This window comes from Ptychodera flava, chromosome 13 (assembly GCF_041260155.1).
Source record: "Ptychodera flava strain L36383 chromosome 13, AS_Pfla_20210202, whole genome shotgun sequence".
Taxonomy (NCBI): domain Eukaryota; kingdom Metazoa; phylum Hemichordata; class Enteropneusta; family Ptychoderidae; genus Ptychodera; species Ptychodera flava.
In genome coordinates this window covers 11,860,229-11,878,930 of record NC_091940.1, presented here as the reverse complement: position 1 = coordinate 11,878,930, position 18,702 = coordinate 11,860,229, and the positions used below count along the sequence as shown (strand labels likewise).

At 40.2% G+C, this 18,702-nt stretch overlaps 1 protein-coding gene across 1 annotated transcript in view; it reads left to right on the top strand.

The window, feature by feature from the left end:
• The first annotated feature begins 5,666 nt into the window (after positions 1 to 5,666).
• Positions 5,667 to 18,702, top strand: part of LOC139147434 (uncharacterized) — an 85,624-nt gene continuing 72,588 nt past the window's right edge. The window contains exons 1-4 of the mRNA XM_070718541.1: positions 5,667 to 5,938; positions 7,873 to 7,966; positions 8,740 to 8,782; positions 9,910 to 10,097. Coding sequence (XP_070574642.1) covers positions 5,759 to 5,938; positions 7,873 to 7,966; positions 8,740 to 8,782; positions 9,910 to 10,097 — 505 coding nt within the window. The 5' untranslated portion in view covers positions 5,667 to 5,758. The remainder of the gene's footprint in view (positions 5,939 to 7,872; positions 7,967 to 8,739; positions 8,783 to 9,909; positions 10,098 to 18,702) is intronic.

Here is an 18,702-nt window from a genome sequence, read left to right as displayed (position 1 = left end):
ATTAAATCTTTCCGGAACAATCTATTGAAGAGGCTTTGATGAAGCGAAGAAAAGCATTTCCCTTTAAATAAATACAATGATGGGCATTTTAATTGATTTGCAGAGTTTCACAAATTGCATTGTTAAAGTTTCAAACATCATTTTGCCGAAAATTTGCCTTTGCACCTATGTCTGGTTTAACCATTCGTCAGCGCCAAAACACGCCGTTGAAGTAACGTTGAAAAAAAGATAGTCAGAAAACAACCAATCATGTAACTACAGAAAGATGCCTAGTTTAACAAATCTGGTCTGTTCGAGTTTGTGACGGGTACAGTCGTTACTGGAAATGAGCGCAGTAACAGCCTTATCGGAATGGCCGTGATGGGGTGGTGTACAGATATGTTTAGCTTAACCACCGGGTATGCATGTTTTTGTGGGTCACAGTGCGAAGTTGATTAACAAACCTGTCGCTGCCAAGACGACGTTTTGTTTCGCCAACTTAAAAGCATGTAACAGCGTTTACATTTTATACAATAAACCAGCTGGAAACAATGAGTCTATCACGAGCTCCCTGAATAAAATTGGTCGTAAAAATGTGAGGGCAGGTGCTGCAAACAGATTTCACCGATTTCAGTGAAGCAATACTTTTCTTGAAATTATTGAAGTATTTCGGGACAGAAACTATTGAAAAGGGAAGCAGATGTGCCTCTTTTTATTTCAGAGAGTAATAATGTATCTCTGATTCGTTATATCATGTATTTTCTCGCTGCATTAAACGTAATGATTAGCTTGATCATATGTGGCTTGACGCCCATGGCTTGGATGAATAGTCTATTTGATCATTTAACTGTTGTTCTCATTTACTGAGTGGTAAAATGTGGCCTCATTTTGGGGTGTGCGTATTGTTAGTATGACCATGACCTCCAGCTTGTGTCATATAAAGATAAGTATGTTATAGTTATTTATCATATTGTTCGTAAAAAAATATATTGCTTGCCATCAAATGTGATGAAACCTTCACAGGTTGTCGGTCGTCTGTCGATTATACTTGAGTGTAATCATGCGATGACCTTCACCCCGAAATTGCGGTCTATGCTTGATCTCATATCTCTACATTGCCTAGATATCTTTAGGTTTCGGCAACCCTCCTTAAACTCGATCAATATGTAACATACCGTTTTCAGCAAAAATTCTGCGTGTCAGGTATGTCAATATAGAGCTTCGTGATTTGCATTCAACGTTGGTGAAGTCAATTTATTGGGTACTATATCACATCTTGAGTGTTGCTGGGTTGGAGATAGCTCACGGTCCATAGCTATTTAGTGGTTTTCCGACAGGTGTTTTACGTCCCACCACAGCTGCAAATAATTGTAACCAACCGGCCGTGCGGCGGCTTTTTTCTGACGCGTTAGTTGTCTAGCGCCGGGGTGCTACACAGACAACACGTGGCTCGTGGGGTGCAAATATTACAGCTAGCCCCACCATAGCTATGGAACTTTCCGTTGGCTAGCATCCAAATTCGTCCACATGGCCTATTAATTTGCCATCCGATTTACAATCTGGCAACGTTTAACACCCATCGATAGATTCTTATTAGGGACTCATTATGACCAATTATCTGGACAAAATTGACCGAAATACCACTGTTCTCCTAAACCTTTCTCGACCTGACTGCGGCGGCGCGTGAAAAGTCGTCGAAGTAAAAAATCGGCGAGACAGAAACTAATCAGAAAACTACCACCACGGCTACGGATCCACAGCTAGCAGATTCAATGCCCAACATTTAACAATTAAGTCATTCGTAATAATTCTTTACTATCAATCACATGACCTGGACATGCGATCACAACATTGTTGTTACCATGTGACGGGCAATACAAAACAACATGGTACCAGATGCCGACAGGCTGTAACTCAACTTTCTTCTGATTTTCCACCCTTGTGTACAACCTTCATTCGGTATCCTAAAAAGTGTCTTTCCAAATTCCCTATTTGATCAGTTATTACAGCAATACACGTACCATGCGTCAGGAATGACATGGCATTGTCTTATTGCACTGTAGCCCTGAGTTACATAGGCGAGGAGAGGTCATAGAAGCGTCAGAGTACAAAAGGTAACTCGACCTCATCGAACATCGAACATCGCGCCTACCACGCGCACGTTGCTGGAAATTCGAAATACGCGTATGACGTCATTTGGTAGAAAAGAATAGGGCTGTTCACAATTAACGTCACTGTTCTCTCATTAATATGCAAAAATAAAACGTCCGCTTTTTTAGTATGCGCTTTTGAAAATTATGCATACAAGAATGATGAAAATACATTGGGCCCAACTACCTGCAGTGTAACAATGAATAGTTAAAAACATTTTCATGACTCAGAGTACAAGTTACAATACTTCAAACAGACACGCTTGCAATATTGATGAAATTTGTCCGTGTTTCAAAGAGCAGTGTCTGACGCGTCGACGCGCGCATGCAGCTATATTTAGTAACAAACCTGTAGCTTTAAACAGCGCTATTGTGGCGCATTAATATACAACGGGCGAATGACAGAAACGCCCATATAAACAAGAACGATTCACTTGACAGAATGGCAACAACACTTTTCGTGCAATACAATAGTTGCCTAGCAACAAAGAGCTGATGGGTCAACTAAGCTAGTAGGGCAATAATTTTATGTTTTTCCTGTTTGCGGAGCCACAGCATAGTACACAATGTGTTGCACACTTAAAGTCCCTTATTAGATTACTGATTTGACAGGCTTTCTTCGCCGATAAAAACTTAAAATCTCAGACTGGTATTAGTTTATCGACAGTGCAGAATTATTTGCCCATTATTAACTGCTCAATCATTTCAATATAATTTCTTGTAAGAGTTTGGTGAATACACAACGAAAAACCTTGTCAAGTCAATTAGATGATAGCTCAAACATTTTCCGATAAAAAGTTGCGTTTAAGGCAAGGCTACCCTACCTTCCTGACGACTTAAGTGCATGAGAATCTCTTTTCTCACTAAACTGAACGCTTTCCTTAAAGTGGCACTCCCACTTGGTAACATTTTTAAAGCACATTTTTTTAATGCCAACGGTCGATATATGACGTGGTGACTGCGCGTGGATCACGAGATATCGATAAAAATATGTCCTCAAAAAAGTAAAAGTTTGAATTCCGGTGGCCTACCTGAATTCAGCTTCCGAACATCGAACGTTCGGCACTGGGGCCATTGTCAACTAAGCTATTGAGGACGAGTCTACGCTTACGCTGCTGTATGCCACAGTACCACTCGCGTCGGTGATCGGTCATGCCCCGTGGGGGAAAGCTGAGTCTTACTGACTCTGAGAAAAAACGGAAAGCAAAGTTTGATTCCACCAGAATTCGCATAGGTGACTAGCACAGTTACGTGCGGTTGATACATAGCGGCCGCCGAGTGGTACGCATAGACGCATACCACGTGCGCGGCGTACTGTGTGGCAGACGACAAAATGTAGTCATCAGAGGCGGTTAATATTTGACAGGTAAAAACTGATGTTTATGTGGTATTGGTTAAAATATAGTACAACTGATTTAGAATAATGAAAACGACAAAAGCTTAGGAGAAGTTTTACAAAACTTACTTGAGGTAAAGGCATAATGCTGTATATAAAGTCTTTGCTGTGGGAAGTAAATTAATTGCGTCGTTCGAACTTATTGTAGACTCCCTAGAATATCGTCAATCAGTAGAACAACAAACCTTCGGGGGATTTCGGGTCAAAATTAGAAACGATCGTAAAACTTCGGGATGTGAAAAATACGCTCGGGAAATGACATGTTTTTATCGATATCTCGCGATCCGCGCGCAGTCCCCACGTCAAATATCGACCGTTAACATTAAAAAAATGTGTTTTAAAAATGTTACCAAGTGGGAGTGCCTCTTTAAGAATCATATTTTCTAAATATTGTTTACTCAAGTGGTATTTCTATAATCAGAATCATGTCGGTCATTTAACCAAGATAACTGCTTCATTTTTCTATAGATTGTCTTCCCATTCGGCGTATTTATGCCAGCAATTTATGAAGCTAATGTGATAAACTTTATGAAGAACGGGTATAAGACCAAATAACGATTTCCCTTCTTCATTCAGCGAAAGAACATTTTCTCGAACCTTCAGCCATTTAGGTGTATTTGATTAATAAATTACGTATATTTATCTCATCATAATTGCTATATTTACGACATAATGCTCTGAGATCAAAAGACCACCTGCAAAATACTTTCTTCTTCCGACACTGAACTTGTCACGAAATAGAATAATATATTTTAAACTGTGTTGAATCGGTTATGTTGGTATAGAGCATAACGTCCATGTCTTTGTTTACGGATTTTAAAATACATTTCATCGGAAATGTTCACGATGTAGTGAAATATAACAGAATATATTTGAAACTTTCGAGTCTCACTTATCGACTGAATACCTAGCTGTCGTTAGTTTTTGTTTAGAGCAGTCAGTCATAGTCCTGAAGAACAAGGAAACGAATTTCAAGTTTTTATATGAAATTGCAGAAGGACCAAGAACCTTATTTCGGTTTCGAATGACTCGTGCTGCTGCTTGCAAACATGGAACAAATATTGACAGAACCACGTTTCATTCGGTAAGTCATACTTCAGTATTGTTATTTGTACACATTAAAGTAGTTAAAAACATTCCAGACTCCAATCTCCGTACAGAGATTGTAGCGCCGTGGAAAATTATAACCTAGCTGGGGAGTCTCAGTACAAGCCACACTAATCTCTGCCACAGGCGACGGTTTTCACCAACTTTTTGGGTATTGCGCGTTTTCCATGATATACATTTTCTGTCCGTTTTATATATAATACTTCGAACAAAAAAAAAATTAGATACATGAATAGTACACTACTTTGAATATCGATCCTCGATTCCGTGAACACTTGCAAAACATAGACCTTGCTCTAGGTTACAGGGATGTAAATTGATGATTCAAAATGTATGCCCCAACGGCCTTTGCAGACGCGATTACCAAAGTTTTAGCACATTATTTATTATTTTTATTAGTGTATGTATTATTATTTACCAGTGTGCAGAAAGTGTGATCCCTAGCTGGATTGCTCCTATCCGTTTACTATTTCCGCCACGTTTATTTAGCTATTTGGGCGCGCGCAGGACTGAAAGAAGTCCGACTTTGGAATATTTAAATTTGCCTGCAGCAGAGATTGGTGGCGGCGCGCGGTCAACGACTCGGAGACCCTCTAGCTTGGTTCGAATTATCCACGTGCTGCCCCACTGCGCTTCAATCTCTGTGTGGAGATTGTCCAGACTCCTGTAGTATTTACTTTCGACATTCAAATCGATGAATTGAAATTTGCAACAAAATGGCAGGTTTCCGTATTCAAGCTCCGAGGCGGTTTACAGGATCAAGTGACCGCAATACATAAGTACCAGTCGATTTTTCCTCCGCATTCATCTTCATCTCACAAGGCGCTGTTTTGAAATGAAATAATACCGAATAAGAAAGACGCTAGGTGATCAAGAAGAGTATATGCATGGTTAATCCTCTGTGTAATTTATCGACTGAGAGTCCCGCTGCGCGTATACGCGTGGCTACCCCTTGAGGCAAAATGGTATGCCCTAAAGTTGTCCAGCCAATGGACTGTAGAAGGATTGTACTAACACTCTTTATTAGAGTAAAGTCTAACAAGTATACTTTTTAAGCCTAGGACCTTCTTAAGTCGGAGCGAAGAGTCAGGCGAAAAGTGTGTTTTTTTCCGGGTACGAGGAAAGTATGGCTGTGCACAGTGGCTGCTTGATGATGCAGCTACGAGCCGTACTGGTGTTTTGTCTCGTCTACAGTCTCCGTACAGATGGATATCTTGTGAACTTTCAACCAGGGACCAGCTATTCCTATGACTACGAAGCCACCACACAGCTGCAAAATGCCGGTATCATCGAAACCAAAGCCAGTGTAAGTTATCAATTTTCCTCCTTGCTGCGCTCTTCTTACTTTTTTCATTCAGGTACGTGATATAGGGTGCAGTGTACTGCAAAAATATAAAATACGAAAAAAGTACGGTAACAATATCACAATTAACAATTTGACTGAAGAACCTCAAAACTAAAAATGAGAAAATAAAATATAACCATCAAGAGTAAAGAATGGTAAAATCCAAGTACTGTCTCTAGTAAAATCGTGGTATTCTGAACAATCAATCAGGTCACAAAGTGGAATTAAAAATTCTAGTTTTGTGTAATTATCTTGTGCGATTTTTAACCCTCTGGGAAGAATTCTTTTCAAAATCAGGCAAATGTAGTTGGTTTTATATATATATATATATATATATATATATATATATATATATATATATATATATATATATATATATATATATATATATATATATATATATATATATATATATATAATATAAAATAGTTACATACCTTCCAATGGGACGTATCTGCAATAATGTTTACCCAGGTACAAACAGTACAGTGTGTTGCGAAGTCGGCAGAAATATTTTCTATTGTACCGTAATCTTAAACTTGCCATAATAACCGTCATATATATTGATAAACAGTCACCAAATCAAACTTGCAAGAGTCTGGTGCGTTCGTTGCCATGACGACATCGTTTTTGCACTAATTAAATCGACAACACGGAAGCAGGAAATGACCTTCAAATAATTCCAGCGCCCGAATGCATTCACCAACAAGTGATCGTTTTTCCTCAAGAAAACACATCTGGGTCGACTTCATGCAAGGGCTTGCTCATTCAACAAGGATGTAACATGTCCAGACGATGCATGCCTTGTAATTTTATATACAATCGTCGGAGCGAATCGTGCCTCGGACGGCGCTATTCAAACAATATTAACAAAGGATCGAAGTCATTGTTTTCTATTGCAAGTCTAAGTGAACCGGGTCACTGGTTCCCCTGTAGCTAAGAAAACAGCCAAATTTTACGTTCGTTGCTGTCATCAAAACAAAGATTTATAAAGTTGAAGCGATAACTGATCATTATGAATTTTCGATTTTCACAAGTAAGGCCAGAAATGTTTAATTTCTCGCAGGACTAGTGTTCAGATACCTTCATTGAGCGAACAGTGCGTACGTCCTCGGGCACTCTCATGCCACTGCTGGTCTGGGGATATTATGGCAACATGCCAAGTCACGACATATGGCAGTATAAGGGCCGTAAAACACATATCCCCGCAAACTCACAACGGGCATGGCAGCCGTCATTGTGACGCGACATAAAGAAAATCGTCGATGTGACGATGTTTCCAAAACTAAAACGTACAGCAACTGTGTTTTCAGCTTCGGAATTCAATTTTAATTGCCCTTCGTTTTTTTTCTTCTTTTTTATGTTCGGATGATGCCGTTAGTCGAATACACTGTTGCACGTGAGGGAGTTTAAAGCTGTGGATTTAGCATTTTGACATCATCATTAAACTGTGTAAAATTGCAACGGATTCAGAAAAATTAAGCATCTGCAAGACACAGTATTCCGCACTGAATCGACCTTATCCGTTCAGCATTTCCAATTTTAAAATTGTGGAATCGTATGAGCTTTCGAGGCACATTTCACTTCACATTAAGTGTGTTCTCTTGTTTCATCAACTTTGCCATTCTGTCATTGTTGAATGATATTGGCAACACTGACGCAATGTTCTTTGATTGTTGTTAATTCTCATAGCATTGCAGATCAAACATTAATTTTGAGCGAACATTCAGGATTTAAAGCGATGTACTGTCCTCCGTCTGCCCGTAGGCCGATACTATTGTGTCGAAATTGGCAGATCTTGGTGAGAGCCACATTTCTCTATCCGATCGTCACCTTAATTTCATGGCTTGTACTTCTGCTTACGTCTCCGTATGATTGTGAACCTTTCTCCCCAGATCTCAATCCACTGGCTTGAAGACACGAAAGAAGGACAGCACTGCAGACTGACAGTTAAGAACATCATTTATCAATTAGCCCATGAAAAGCAAGGTAGAAAAGCCCTGTGTTTTCTTATGCTTTATGGAGAAAACCTTTCATAAGGTATTTTCTCTTTCTGTCACAAATTTCGTCATTCGACGAAGCTATATCCGCGAGTTTTTCAGTACTCCGGGAGTTTCCTGATCGATATATTGATCACTTCCGCGTTCTCTCGCTACAATAGATAAGCTTAAGTCCGGTGGCATTGTTCCCCATCTAAAGAAAGGCCCTCTGCGGCTTTCACAGCAGTCAGTCGATGTGCATTGATGTTCCCCCGAGTCTACGACTGTATTGAAATGAATCACCCTTGCTTTGATGCCTTACTGCTTTAATGGGAGATTCCATTCAACGTCTCAAGAACAGCTTGAACCACAAACTGTTACCATTTAAGAGTTCATGAGTCCAGCGGGTGACTCTCAGAAGCTGTAAGGCATCGTCCCCCCACCGTGACTGCCTTCGTGTAATAACTGTACGCTGTCTATTGAGCATGCTTAGAAGTTTAAAACCTCCAATAATTCGGTACAGCGATACAAATGATTTCTATCGTATTCTTCGTGCGTAAACTCCAATTAAAAGGAAAGTAAATAAACGTCTTTTAATTTCTTAAAGCTTCAGAATGAGTTACATTGTATGCATTCTCACAGGACCCTCTCCTTTTCTCCGTAACGTGATAATGCTTGCTTTCACTCAAAAGTTGTACTTTATTCGTAATGAATTGATCTATAGATTTTTTTCATGTTCTTTCCTGCTTTTTTTCCTTTCATATTACATTGATGATGTCTTAGGCGCAGTCGGTGAATATAGCAGCTCCAATGACTTTTCAAATTGGTAAGTTGACTAACACCGGCAGCGATTCGACGCCTCTAGCCATGCTGGGTGGGATCGCTCTCATGTGAAAACTTAAAGGGGCGTTTAAATTTGGCAGGACAAGCACAAATTTTAAATTTGGCAGGACATCAAGCACAAAATACTATCACAGCTGTATGCAATGTAATATCTACCTTCGACAGTCAGTCCTGTTATATTAAAAGAAACAGGTATTTGCACGACTCGACATTATTTGTTTTCATCAGAAATAGAAAGAGCCACACCCGTAACAAGTATCTTAACAGCACATAGGCGTTAACTTTGGACAGTGTTGTCATTACTTCACATACAAACAAATGAGATTTGTTTACCTTTTCCATCATATAAAGAAATGCAAAGTAATATCCTATATGTTCAAAGTTGCATTGTGCAATGCTATCGTCAAAAAGTGAATTTCTTGTCTAGAATAAAACTCGATGAATGTGTAAACTGAAGAAAACGTCTTTAAAACATAAAATGCGACACAGAATTATGGGTGCTGGTCACTGGTGCAAATATCCGTTAGCTTTTTTTAAAACAGCATAGTTCAGTGTAAGTTGGCAAGATTTGTGCTCTTACAGTTACATGCTTTGTTTCCAATTTCAATATGCCATATATATACCAGAAAGGTATTAAAATCTAATTTGGGAGAAAGTGTGGGTTTCGAGCAAGAGCTTTGCATGATTTCACCAATTTTTCTAAAATCGACATTTTACTCCGTTTGCGATCGCCCATTTCAAGACGTGGAAGAGCTCACAATATTTTAGGCTATACGCTAAAATATTCACTCCTTCAAGGACCGTTTAAAGTTATTTCGGTAGAAATCTGTTCCCCAGTGACAGTGGCATGCATACCTGAAACTTGCGCTATGCAAACATTTACCTGGGTTTTAGGAAATCCAGATATTCTTCTGACTTGGAAGACAAAAGATGTCTACTGCTTACATATTGTTGTGTGCACAATCTGTAATATTCACCTCATGTTTGACATATTTTGATAAAGAACTCGCATTGCTCTGCGACTCAGGTAATTTCTAATTCACAGTACAATGTCTAACCTTTCACAACATTACAGCAATGTTTGAAGGACATTTCAAACGTCAATTTCAGGTTCTCCTTCGTCATGTCACGCCATGGTGAAATCCTATCGGTATTCTATGAAGAAGACGAAACAGAAGAGATCATATTGCTGAAGAAAATACTCTTAGGGACGCTGTCGGCAAAGCTTCATGCCACAGAGGGCGCCCTTGCCAAAGGGGCTCCATGGTCGTATAGGGTCAACGAGACGGGTCACGAAGGTATGATATTTATTTACAGAATACCTTTGCTCGATAACAACTAATTACTAAGGGTTTGATAAACACAATCTAGAGTAGTAAAGTAAACGTGGACAACTGGGATTAAGTAAGAATTTTTACACCCATTTTATTCATTTATCTACATGAAGCGAAGGAAAATTTAACCATCCATGTAACTAAAGTGTGACCCTGACCTATATACGAACTCACGCATGCGCAACAGCTGGCAGCTTGTGCAACAGTGCATTGTCCTGAACTAAGCGGGGAAATTCCCTGCTGAGCATGTTTATACACGTTCCGAAGGTGTACGGGAAATTCCGTGTGAGTCATCACCATCAAACTAGCCTATATAAAGGACCCCGTTGTCAGTCCGGCCGGCCGGTCTCGGAGTCTAGCTGATGTTGAACACGAAGTTCCTATCGGTACGAACTTGTTCACCCGATAGATAAAATTTTAGTAATTTCCTCTGAACTTAAAATGTGACGGAAGACCATTACTTCAAATAATATGAGACGTTTCAGATGAATGGTACTGATATCTAAAGTGTTCACTCTTTTATCTCTACGTACAAATGTAGTTCCTAAGTCGTTCTCTATTCTATTCCCACCAACAAAACATTCAATACTCATTTCCCCTCCCCGATCTTTATCAATACTTATGATAATATCACAAGTTGTTCTGTTATCTGTTTTCATAGCATAATATCCAACCAAATCGTCAAATTCATCTCCAGTAGCTAACTTTACACATCTAATGAGAACTGTACCATGTTGAAGTATTTTCATATTATCAGTCATCTGTTGATTTACTGTCTGTAAAGTGAGAACAGCTGCCTCATCACCAACACTTTTAAGACCCAGTTTCTTTAAAGTTGTGTCCCAAAATAATCTAACTGGAACTCCGCTAGCTGTATACGAGCAATAATTCTCCCCCTCGTTTATCCACCTTCTTAGTGTATTATCTGCCTTCATTATTGTATTAAGAGGACTAATTTTAAGATGAATTGGTATACCAAGAAGTGCAATGTATGGATTTGTAGGAGTAAGCCAACTACGAAAATCTAACAATTTATATTTGTTTACATTGCTATCAAAATAAATCACATTCGGAGTTCCTGGTGGTTCAGCAACACCTCCTGCAATTTCACTATCCAATATATCTAAGATGTTACGCGGCACATTATAAGGCATGATTTCTGACTATCCCCATCCCATGTCAGAGCAAAAGGAGTAGGATCATTCGAAGCCTTTGTGGCGTCAATTTACAGTTTCATCAATGTCTTTAAGTTCGGAAAATTCTACAGCATGCTCGTGGGATTGCACCGCGGCATTGGCTAAACGAATATTTTTCGCGGTCCTTGTAACGAAGGACGTAATCCTTATTATGATTAGCAGCCATTTTAGTATTATTGTTAACTTTAACATCACTCAGATCTTCAAGCTCAAGATTTTGCATACGAATTGTCCTAGACCGAAGCCACTTGGATCAGACATACTCCGTAGGACCTATATACAGTGAAAATTAAAATAATACCTTGTAATATACAATACACAGTCATGGCTTCAGCTATAGGAATGACAGTTCTCGGTGCTGTATTAAATGCAACGGCATTCACAGGAGGAAATATTATCGGACAAAAGCTTTCTGGTAATGGTGAGGCTCTTATTGAAGAGAAAGTCCGACATGATAAAGCATTAGAAAAATTTGAACATGATCGCAACGTCTGGTCAGAAAAAAGATTACTACAGGCTGACTGGGAAAGAGAAAATCAGGCAAAGGACGCACATGCTGCGGCAGAATTAAGAGATACAGATGCAGAAATCCTGGAAGAAGCAGAAGCGGTGCAAAGCAACTCTACGTCAGGCAAAGAAGTTCAATTCTCAATTATTATCAGCCCAGTCCTGAGCAAAAGAAATATGAGATGATCTATATTGCTGGAGGATTGGTCGTGGGATGGTTTATCTTCCGATAGGGTTACACCGGCCCCGCTTCGGGACTACAATAATTCAATACAAAGCTAATTGGCCAGTTATTGAAATCGATCATGTTCCCATCCTGATCTGTTATCCAGATACGCATTGAATTCATATAATCTCCCCCTTTTCTCAATGGCATAGAAATTGCTCCGTTTTTAAAATCGTAAGTAACCTTTTCACTTATTTCTCTCGTATCCCGGATGGGAAGTATTTGTAAACAGTTCGATACTTTCCCCTGTATGTATCCTCCGGAGGCACCCGAACCAAATGAAACATAATTTCCAGTAACATCGACTACATCTGAATGAACTATATATTTAGTGACTGTTAAGAAATCCACTTTCTTCGGACTCATAGTACTTTTTATAACTGGGTTGTCCTCAGGTTTATCTGAAAAACCAACTACGTTGGCAAAGCTACCTGTAGCATTGAAATAAACTTTAACATCTTTAGCCAAAGTTAGAAGAACGTGGTTTGTCGGCAGATGTTTTTCAAAATTAATTTTTGCTTCAACCCGATTGCTTTGTTTAACGTATCGATATTGTAGTTACCTGGACGTATTGATTTAGTCTTCTTCGGTTGGTCACCTTCTTGATATTTTATTACATTATTCGTCGATGTTATGTTATGCCATGAATTATATAGTCCGCACTCTAGCAGTCTTATCTTCGTAAACTGTGTCGTGTCAATACAAGGGTAAAAATTAACAGTAACAGGTTCACCTGTTTTGCTTTCAATCCAATGATCATCGTTGTACGTTGTATGTATATATTACTAAGTATAAATGTTCGATGAATAATATCCGAAGGTGCCATTACGAAGTATAAGGTTCTGCAGGAATAATATTTTTCTGTTCAAGGAGATCTTTGGTTGCTACCGCGGCAGCAGTCGCACCGCCTAATTTTGCCAATCGAGTCAAATTTGGACGACTTGGATCGCCAACCTCTATTTTCAGAAATTTGCTGGAGATCATTAGATATCCCATCGCAAGTCCTGCGATTACAATACCATCGTACATTGTGTTTACAACTGTTTTAATATCCATGATTGCTGACTAGTATATAAAATAAAAAATAAAAATAAAAAATATGGGGAGTTAATCCATCTCATACAATGTAGAGGAGCTGGGAACACCCCCCTCCCCCTCCCCTCCCTCCTCTCGGAACCCCTGTCGGAACTGTTCCGGATGGAGCTGCTACGTGCTCTGTTTTTTTCGCTTTCTGTGGAGGCCGGACGGAACAATAATGCCGAGCACGCCCCCAATATAGCCCTAATGCAGTCAATGAAACTCCCACAATTCCTAAAACAAGATAACATTTATTATACCAGCGTGAATTATTATCACACTGTTCTTTCATTGTAGGCGGTAGGTCTGCTTCAGTCGCTACCGCATCGCTCCCCCCTCTCCCCCCCTCCATTGCTTTTAGTTTCTTCTCCCTGTTTTGCCTGTTCCATTCCGCTAATTTCTTGCCCGCAGCAACTCTCCCTGGATGCTTCGGCGGTAACGTCACTTTCTCTATGTTGCGCTGTGTCGGAGTCGGCGGAGCCGTTTGCAGTGTGGGGGTCGTCGGCGGGGCTTCTGACGGAGTCGTTTGCTGAGTCGGCGAAGTTGAATCCATTTATTTCAGGTACTATATTAAACCCGATTTTTTTAAAATTTAAATGTTTACCCGTAATTAAACCGGTGGAAATTAGAGCAATCAGGGGCCCCCATGTGTACGCTATCCGTCCTGATAATCGTTTTATTTCACTGTTTAGAATAAAATCCTTTTTAAGATCAGTGGCATAGTTATCTCGATCATCGATTGGAACTACCTGACTTATTGCACGGCTCCTAGATCTATGAAACTTTGAGTGATGGTATCACTTATAAGAGAACTGTATTTCGCTTCGTACATTTTGAAGGCTTTAACCACCGTTTCATCTTTCCATTTTTCTACGTCAGCAACTGTAATCTCCTTACCAAAAAATAACTTGCTTTGACCACTTGCGATGACACAGAGTATTTTTTCACGTTTTGTCTCTATTATGGATTGATTATTGTCCGAAGGCGCTGAAGGTGCCGAAGCCCCTTCGGAACCGTTCCGGTAGGGCGCTGCCATATTTGCCGCTGCCGATGACTTTATTAAATTCTCCATTGTTTTCAGTATGTTATCTATTCTAAGTAAAAAATAAAAAATTCGTTTAAACCTGAATCCGAAATAAAATAAAGTATTAACATAGTCTGGAATGTTAGTACCCCTAAGAAATCGTTCCGACAGGGATTCCGAGAAAATTCTCCTCCATTTAAATCTATCTGTATATAGAAACACGAATAATGAGTACAGACCTATTCCCAGTTGCTTTTCAATTGAATAAGACGAGCGTACCGACAGTACAGCATGCTGATATTCCTTCCAAACCGGACGGGGGAATAAAACCTATTCTCATGGACTTAGAAATATATGTAACGCCGACAGATAAATTTACTTTCCATCCTCGGGATGTGTTCAAAGATAACGTAATCACTCATCGATCAGCGAAAGAAAGTAATGTCTGGCTGGGCAGTCCGCATATGAAATATTGGGACCAGCAACTGAATTTCGCTGTATGGTGTAGCACTACTGGTTGTGGTATATCATTCGCCCATCTCTTTGATAAGAAATTTCCTCCCAAATACGATCATTCTGCCGTTTCCATGTATATTTTACAATACGTCGGATCCTTCACGAAATGGGCGTTGCACTTCCAGACGATACCCCCACCTTCAAAGCGGGCGACAATCCGTACAATCTCGTCCAATATGAACTTCTCTGTACAGAATTTGGAATATAAGTCCAACGAAGTCCGACTTTCGTTATCGAAAAGGTCAAAATAAAGGTCTTGGTTATGGATATGAATATTACACTAATCGTGGGCCTGTTCGACAGCCAAAAGCGATATACAACGGTCGGGACTTTTTCCTCTCCTCCGACGGAGGCGTTTTCTATACACATACCATTTTTGGAAAGAAAAAACATGTACTGTCCGACAAAGAACGACCGCACTACTATTTCTTCCGAAATGATGGATCGGAGGGACAATATAATAGTTTCATTCCTCTGACAGGAGACTCGGGACTAACAAAGGCTGGCCTAGCCCGCCTCAACGAAAGCCTTGAAGCCTACGTATATTGCATACTCGGCGCACAAGCAAATATTCGCAGTACCATTGTGGGCGATACTGGCAGCGCAGAGCAAGTAAGAAAAGAATTTGGCGTTCTCCTCGAAGATGAAATTCGTAATACCGACAAAGTAATCAGTTATAGGCGATATCAAGACACAATAATGAATACTGGTGTCAAACTTGATATGGCCGTTTCGCCCAATTTACTTCTCTTGCCGTCTGAGATGGTCATCCTTTCGGGCCCGGCGATCTCAGGTTATAATAATGAATTGCAATACGCAACAGAATCTATGGTCTTCGGGGTGAATGGTGATATAAACACGGAAGTTCGAGAAAGTGCTGTACATGAGATGGAAGGAGGAGGGGAGGGGGGAGATCCTGTGAAGTGGCAGGACGAGTCCGGAGAGTCACCACCACCTCACAATGACACGACTCGGATTCGGTCCCCTCCCCTCCCCTCCCCGGAACGGGCAGCATCTGCAGACCCTATTCACGAATATGGTAAAATTGGTTTGTTATCTTTAGCAATATTCATTACTATTGTAGGTACTGGAATAAAGTCACTAACTATATAGTTCATTCAGATGCTGTCGATGTGACTGGGTTTCATCTAACTCGAACCAGTAACTTAAAAGAACTAGAAGAGATTCATTAATTTACAGTATATAGATCCAGAGGAAATGTCAATATACGTAACCCCACCATTCAACATGATTATAACTGGACCGACATATTCTGGCAAAACAGAATTTATGTTGGACCTCCTCACCGGTCCGTACTTAAGGAAATTCGAATATGTGATATTCATTTGCCCAACATTCATGAATAATAAAGCGTATAATAGAAGATTCATTTTCACCGATGATAATGTGTTTATATTTCCAGTCGGACTCGATGCAGTGGATGATACATTAACTACGTGCATAAAGAATGGGCTGGAACGAACACTTTAATAATCCTCGATGACTGCGCCTCGTCCAAAGATATGAAGAAGCGCAGTAACGTTTTAGTCCAACTTGGTTTCAGCGCAAGACATGACGGATTATCTGTCTGGGTTCTGACTCAACAATATACTAGTATTAGTAAACCATTAGGGAAAACATACAGATGTTAGTACTATTTTACACACCGAACAAGATAGACAACAAAACTATTATAAAAGAATATGGAATGGAGGTGTCAGAACGGGAAGCCGTGGGCCTAATCAAGCAATTGAAAAGTAGGCCATTCAGTAAACTAGTATTTCGTTTACGGAATCCGTACGACATAAAATTATTCGTATAATATAGCAATTATGGAAGCTGAAGCCGAAGGTACTCTTAGAGAATTATATTACAACCCGAAAACTGGTTTTGGAGGTGTGCAAAAATTGTATGACGCAGCACGGGCCAGCGGACTGAAAGTGACCAAGAAAGAGGTGCAGGAATGGTTAAAAACTCAGCTAACCTATAATCTACATAAACCGGTACCTCGTTCTCATGCTACGGGCGGCCGACGCGTTTTTGTAACATCGATAGACTCTCAATGGCAAGCGGATCTCGTGGAATTCCCTCCCCCATTCGCAAAAGAGAACCGTAACATTCGATACATGCTAACAGTAATCGATGTGCTCAGTAAATACGCATGGGCCAGGCCGATACAGTCAAAAACGGCTGATGATACGTTAGAGGCGCTACAAGACGTGATTAAGAAATCCGGGAGAAGGCCCGACAAACTTCAGACAGATGAGGGGCGGGAATTTACAAACCGAAAAATGCAGGGGTGGTTGGAGGAGGTGGGAATTCACTGGTTTCACACCTACAGTGACAAAAAAGCTAGTGTTGTTGAACGTTTTAATCGGACTCTTAAGACGATGATGTGGAAATACTTTACATATAAACAGACACGAGAATGGCTTTCTATTCTACCAGAACTTCTTGAGAATTACAATAACACCATACACGGAAGTATCAAAATGAAACCCAGGGACGTAACAGAGGAGAACGATTGGCAGGCATTTTATACACTATTCGGTCCTGAGTTGGCAGCCGGGGGAGCCAACCCTGAATTCAAGCCGGGAGAACGTGTCCGAATTACAAAATACAAGACCACTTTTAAGAAAGGATATTTACCAAATTGGACAGAGGAGATTTTCGTAGTTTCAAAAGTTGTGTACGCAGCTGGCTTGGGAACACCACCAGTTTACAAAATAAAAGATCTGAATGGAGAGGAAATACTCGGCACTTTCTATTCTGATGAACTTCAGAGCGCACCTTCAGAACGTGGTGCTGACGAGCTGTACAGAGTAGAACGAATTTTGAAGACGAAAAAAATTAGAGGAAAGAAATATTATCTGATAAAATGGAAAGGTTATCCAGAAAGTTTCAATAGTTGGGAGCCGGAGGAAAATGTTATTAGAACTTCGTAAGTTCCTGTGCTGGTACTACGTAAGTACTTCGTAAGTTCCTGTCCATGGTACTTGTCAAGTACTACGTAAGTACTAACGTAAGTATTTACGAAAGTTATTCAATAAGTACCATGGAAAAAGTCTTAATTTCTTGAAAGCCGAAAGTGTCAGTTTACCACCCCACTTCCACCCCCCACCTGGCCAAGTATTTATCATGTACTGTCGTAAGTAATGTTCACTTACTGCATCTTTTTCGGCCGTATGTGGATGAGGTGGTACCCTCGGTTCCTGAACATATTAAGTTTGCAAGATCTTCAAAACGACTTCTCATGTTACCACAGTCCGTTCTTTCGAGTCCCCCTTGTTCAGCTTTATCGATAAGTTCTGGTTGAAGTATAATGTACACAACTGACATAAGCCATAGACAAGTAACTTCAAAGTCCCCACTTTTCATAATGTCAAGTGCTCGTAGGTCAAACGAAGCATTATAAGCACACACAGATTCACAAGCGTTAAGAAGTTTGTGTAGGTTCTTTAGTGAGACTCGAGGTTGTTCTAGTTGTTCTTGACCAGGTGGGAAGTACGCTTTTTCAAGGTCACCTTCTTGAAAACCGTCTATTAAAAATCCCTGGCTGCCGCTATCGCGTGAGCTGCCCCATGCAATTCCAAAGTCAAAAGCTCGTGGATATTCTACTGGTCCGACTGTCTCAGTATCAATTGTTGGATTAAGTATATTCTTGAGAACGAGGGGGGTAAGAGCGTTCCGAATTACCAAACATGGAAGTCTGTAGTCGTGGCAAATTTCTAAGAAAGTCTGTTTGAACTTATTGTGAATCTCTTCTAGTTCTTCTAAGGCGTACCGGTGATTTCGTACGACCTGGCTCGAGTCAACACATTCCGCCTGCAATAATCCCAAGGCATATCTTTGAATATGATAATGAAACTGGGTAAATGGTCAAATGCTCTAGAAACAATCTTTTTTTCTTCCGTTGCCACGGAAACGCCCGGATTCGAGAAAAAGTCAGATGTTGAATTATGGAAGAGTCACAAATAATGTATTGTTCTGAAGGGAGGGAAACCTCCCTCCTCCTCCCAGCCT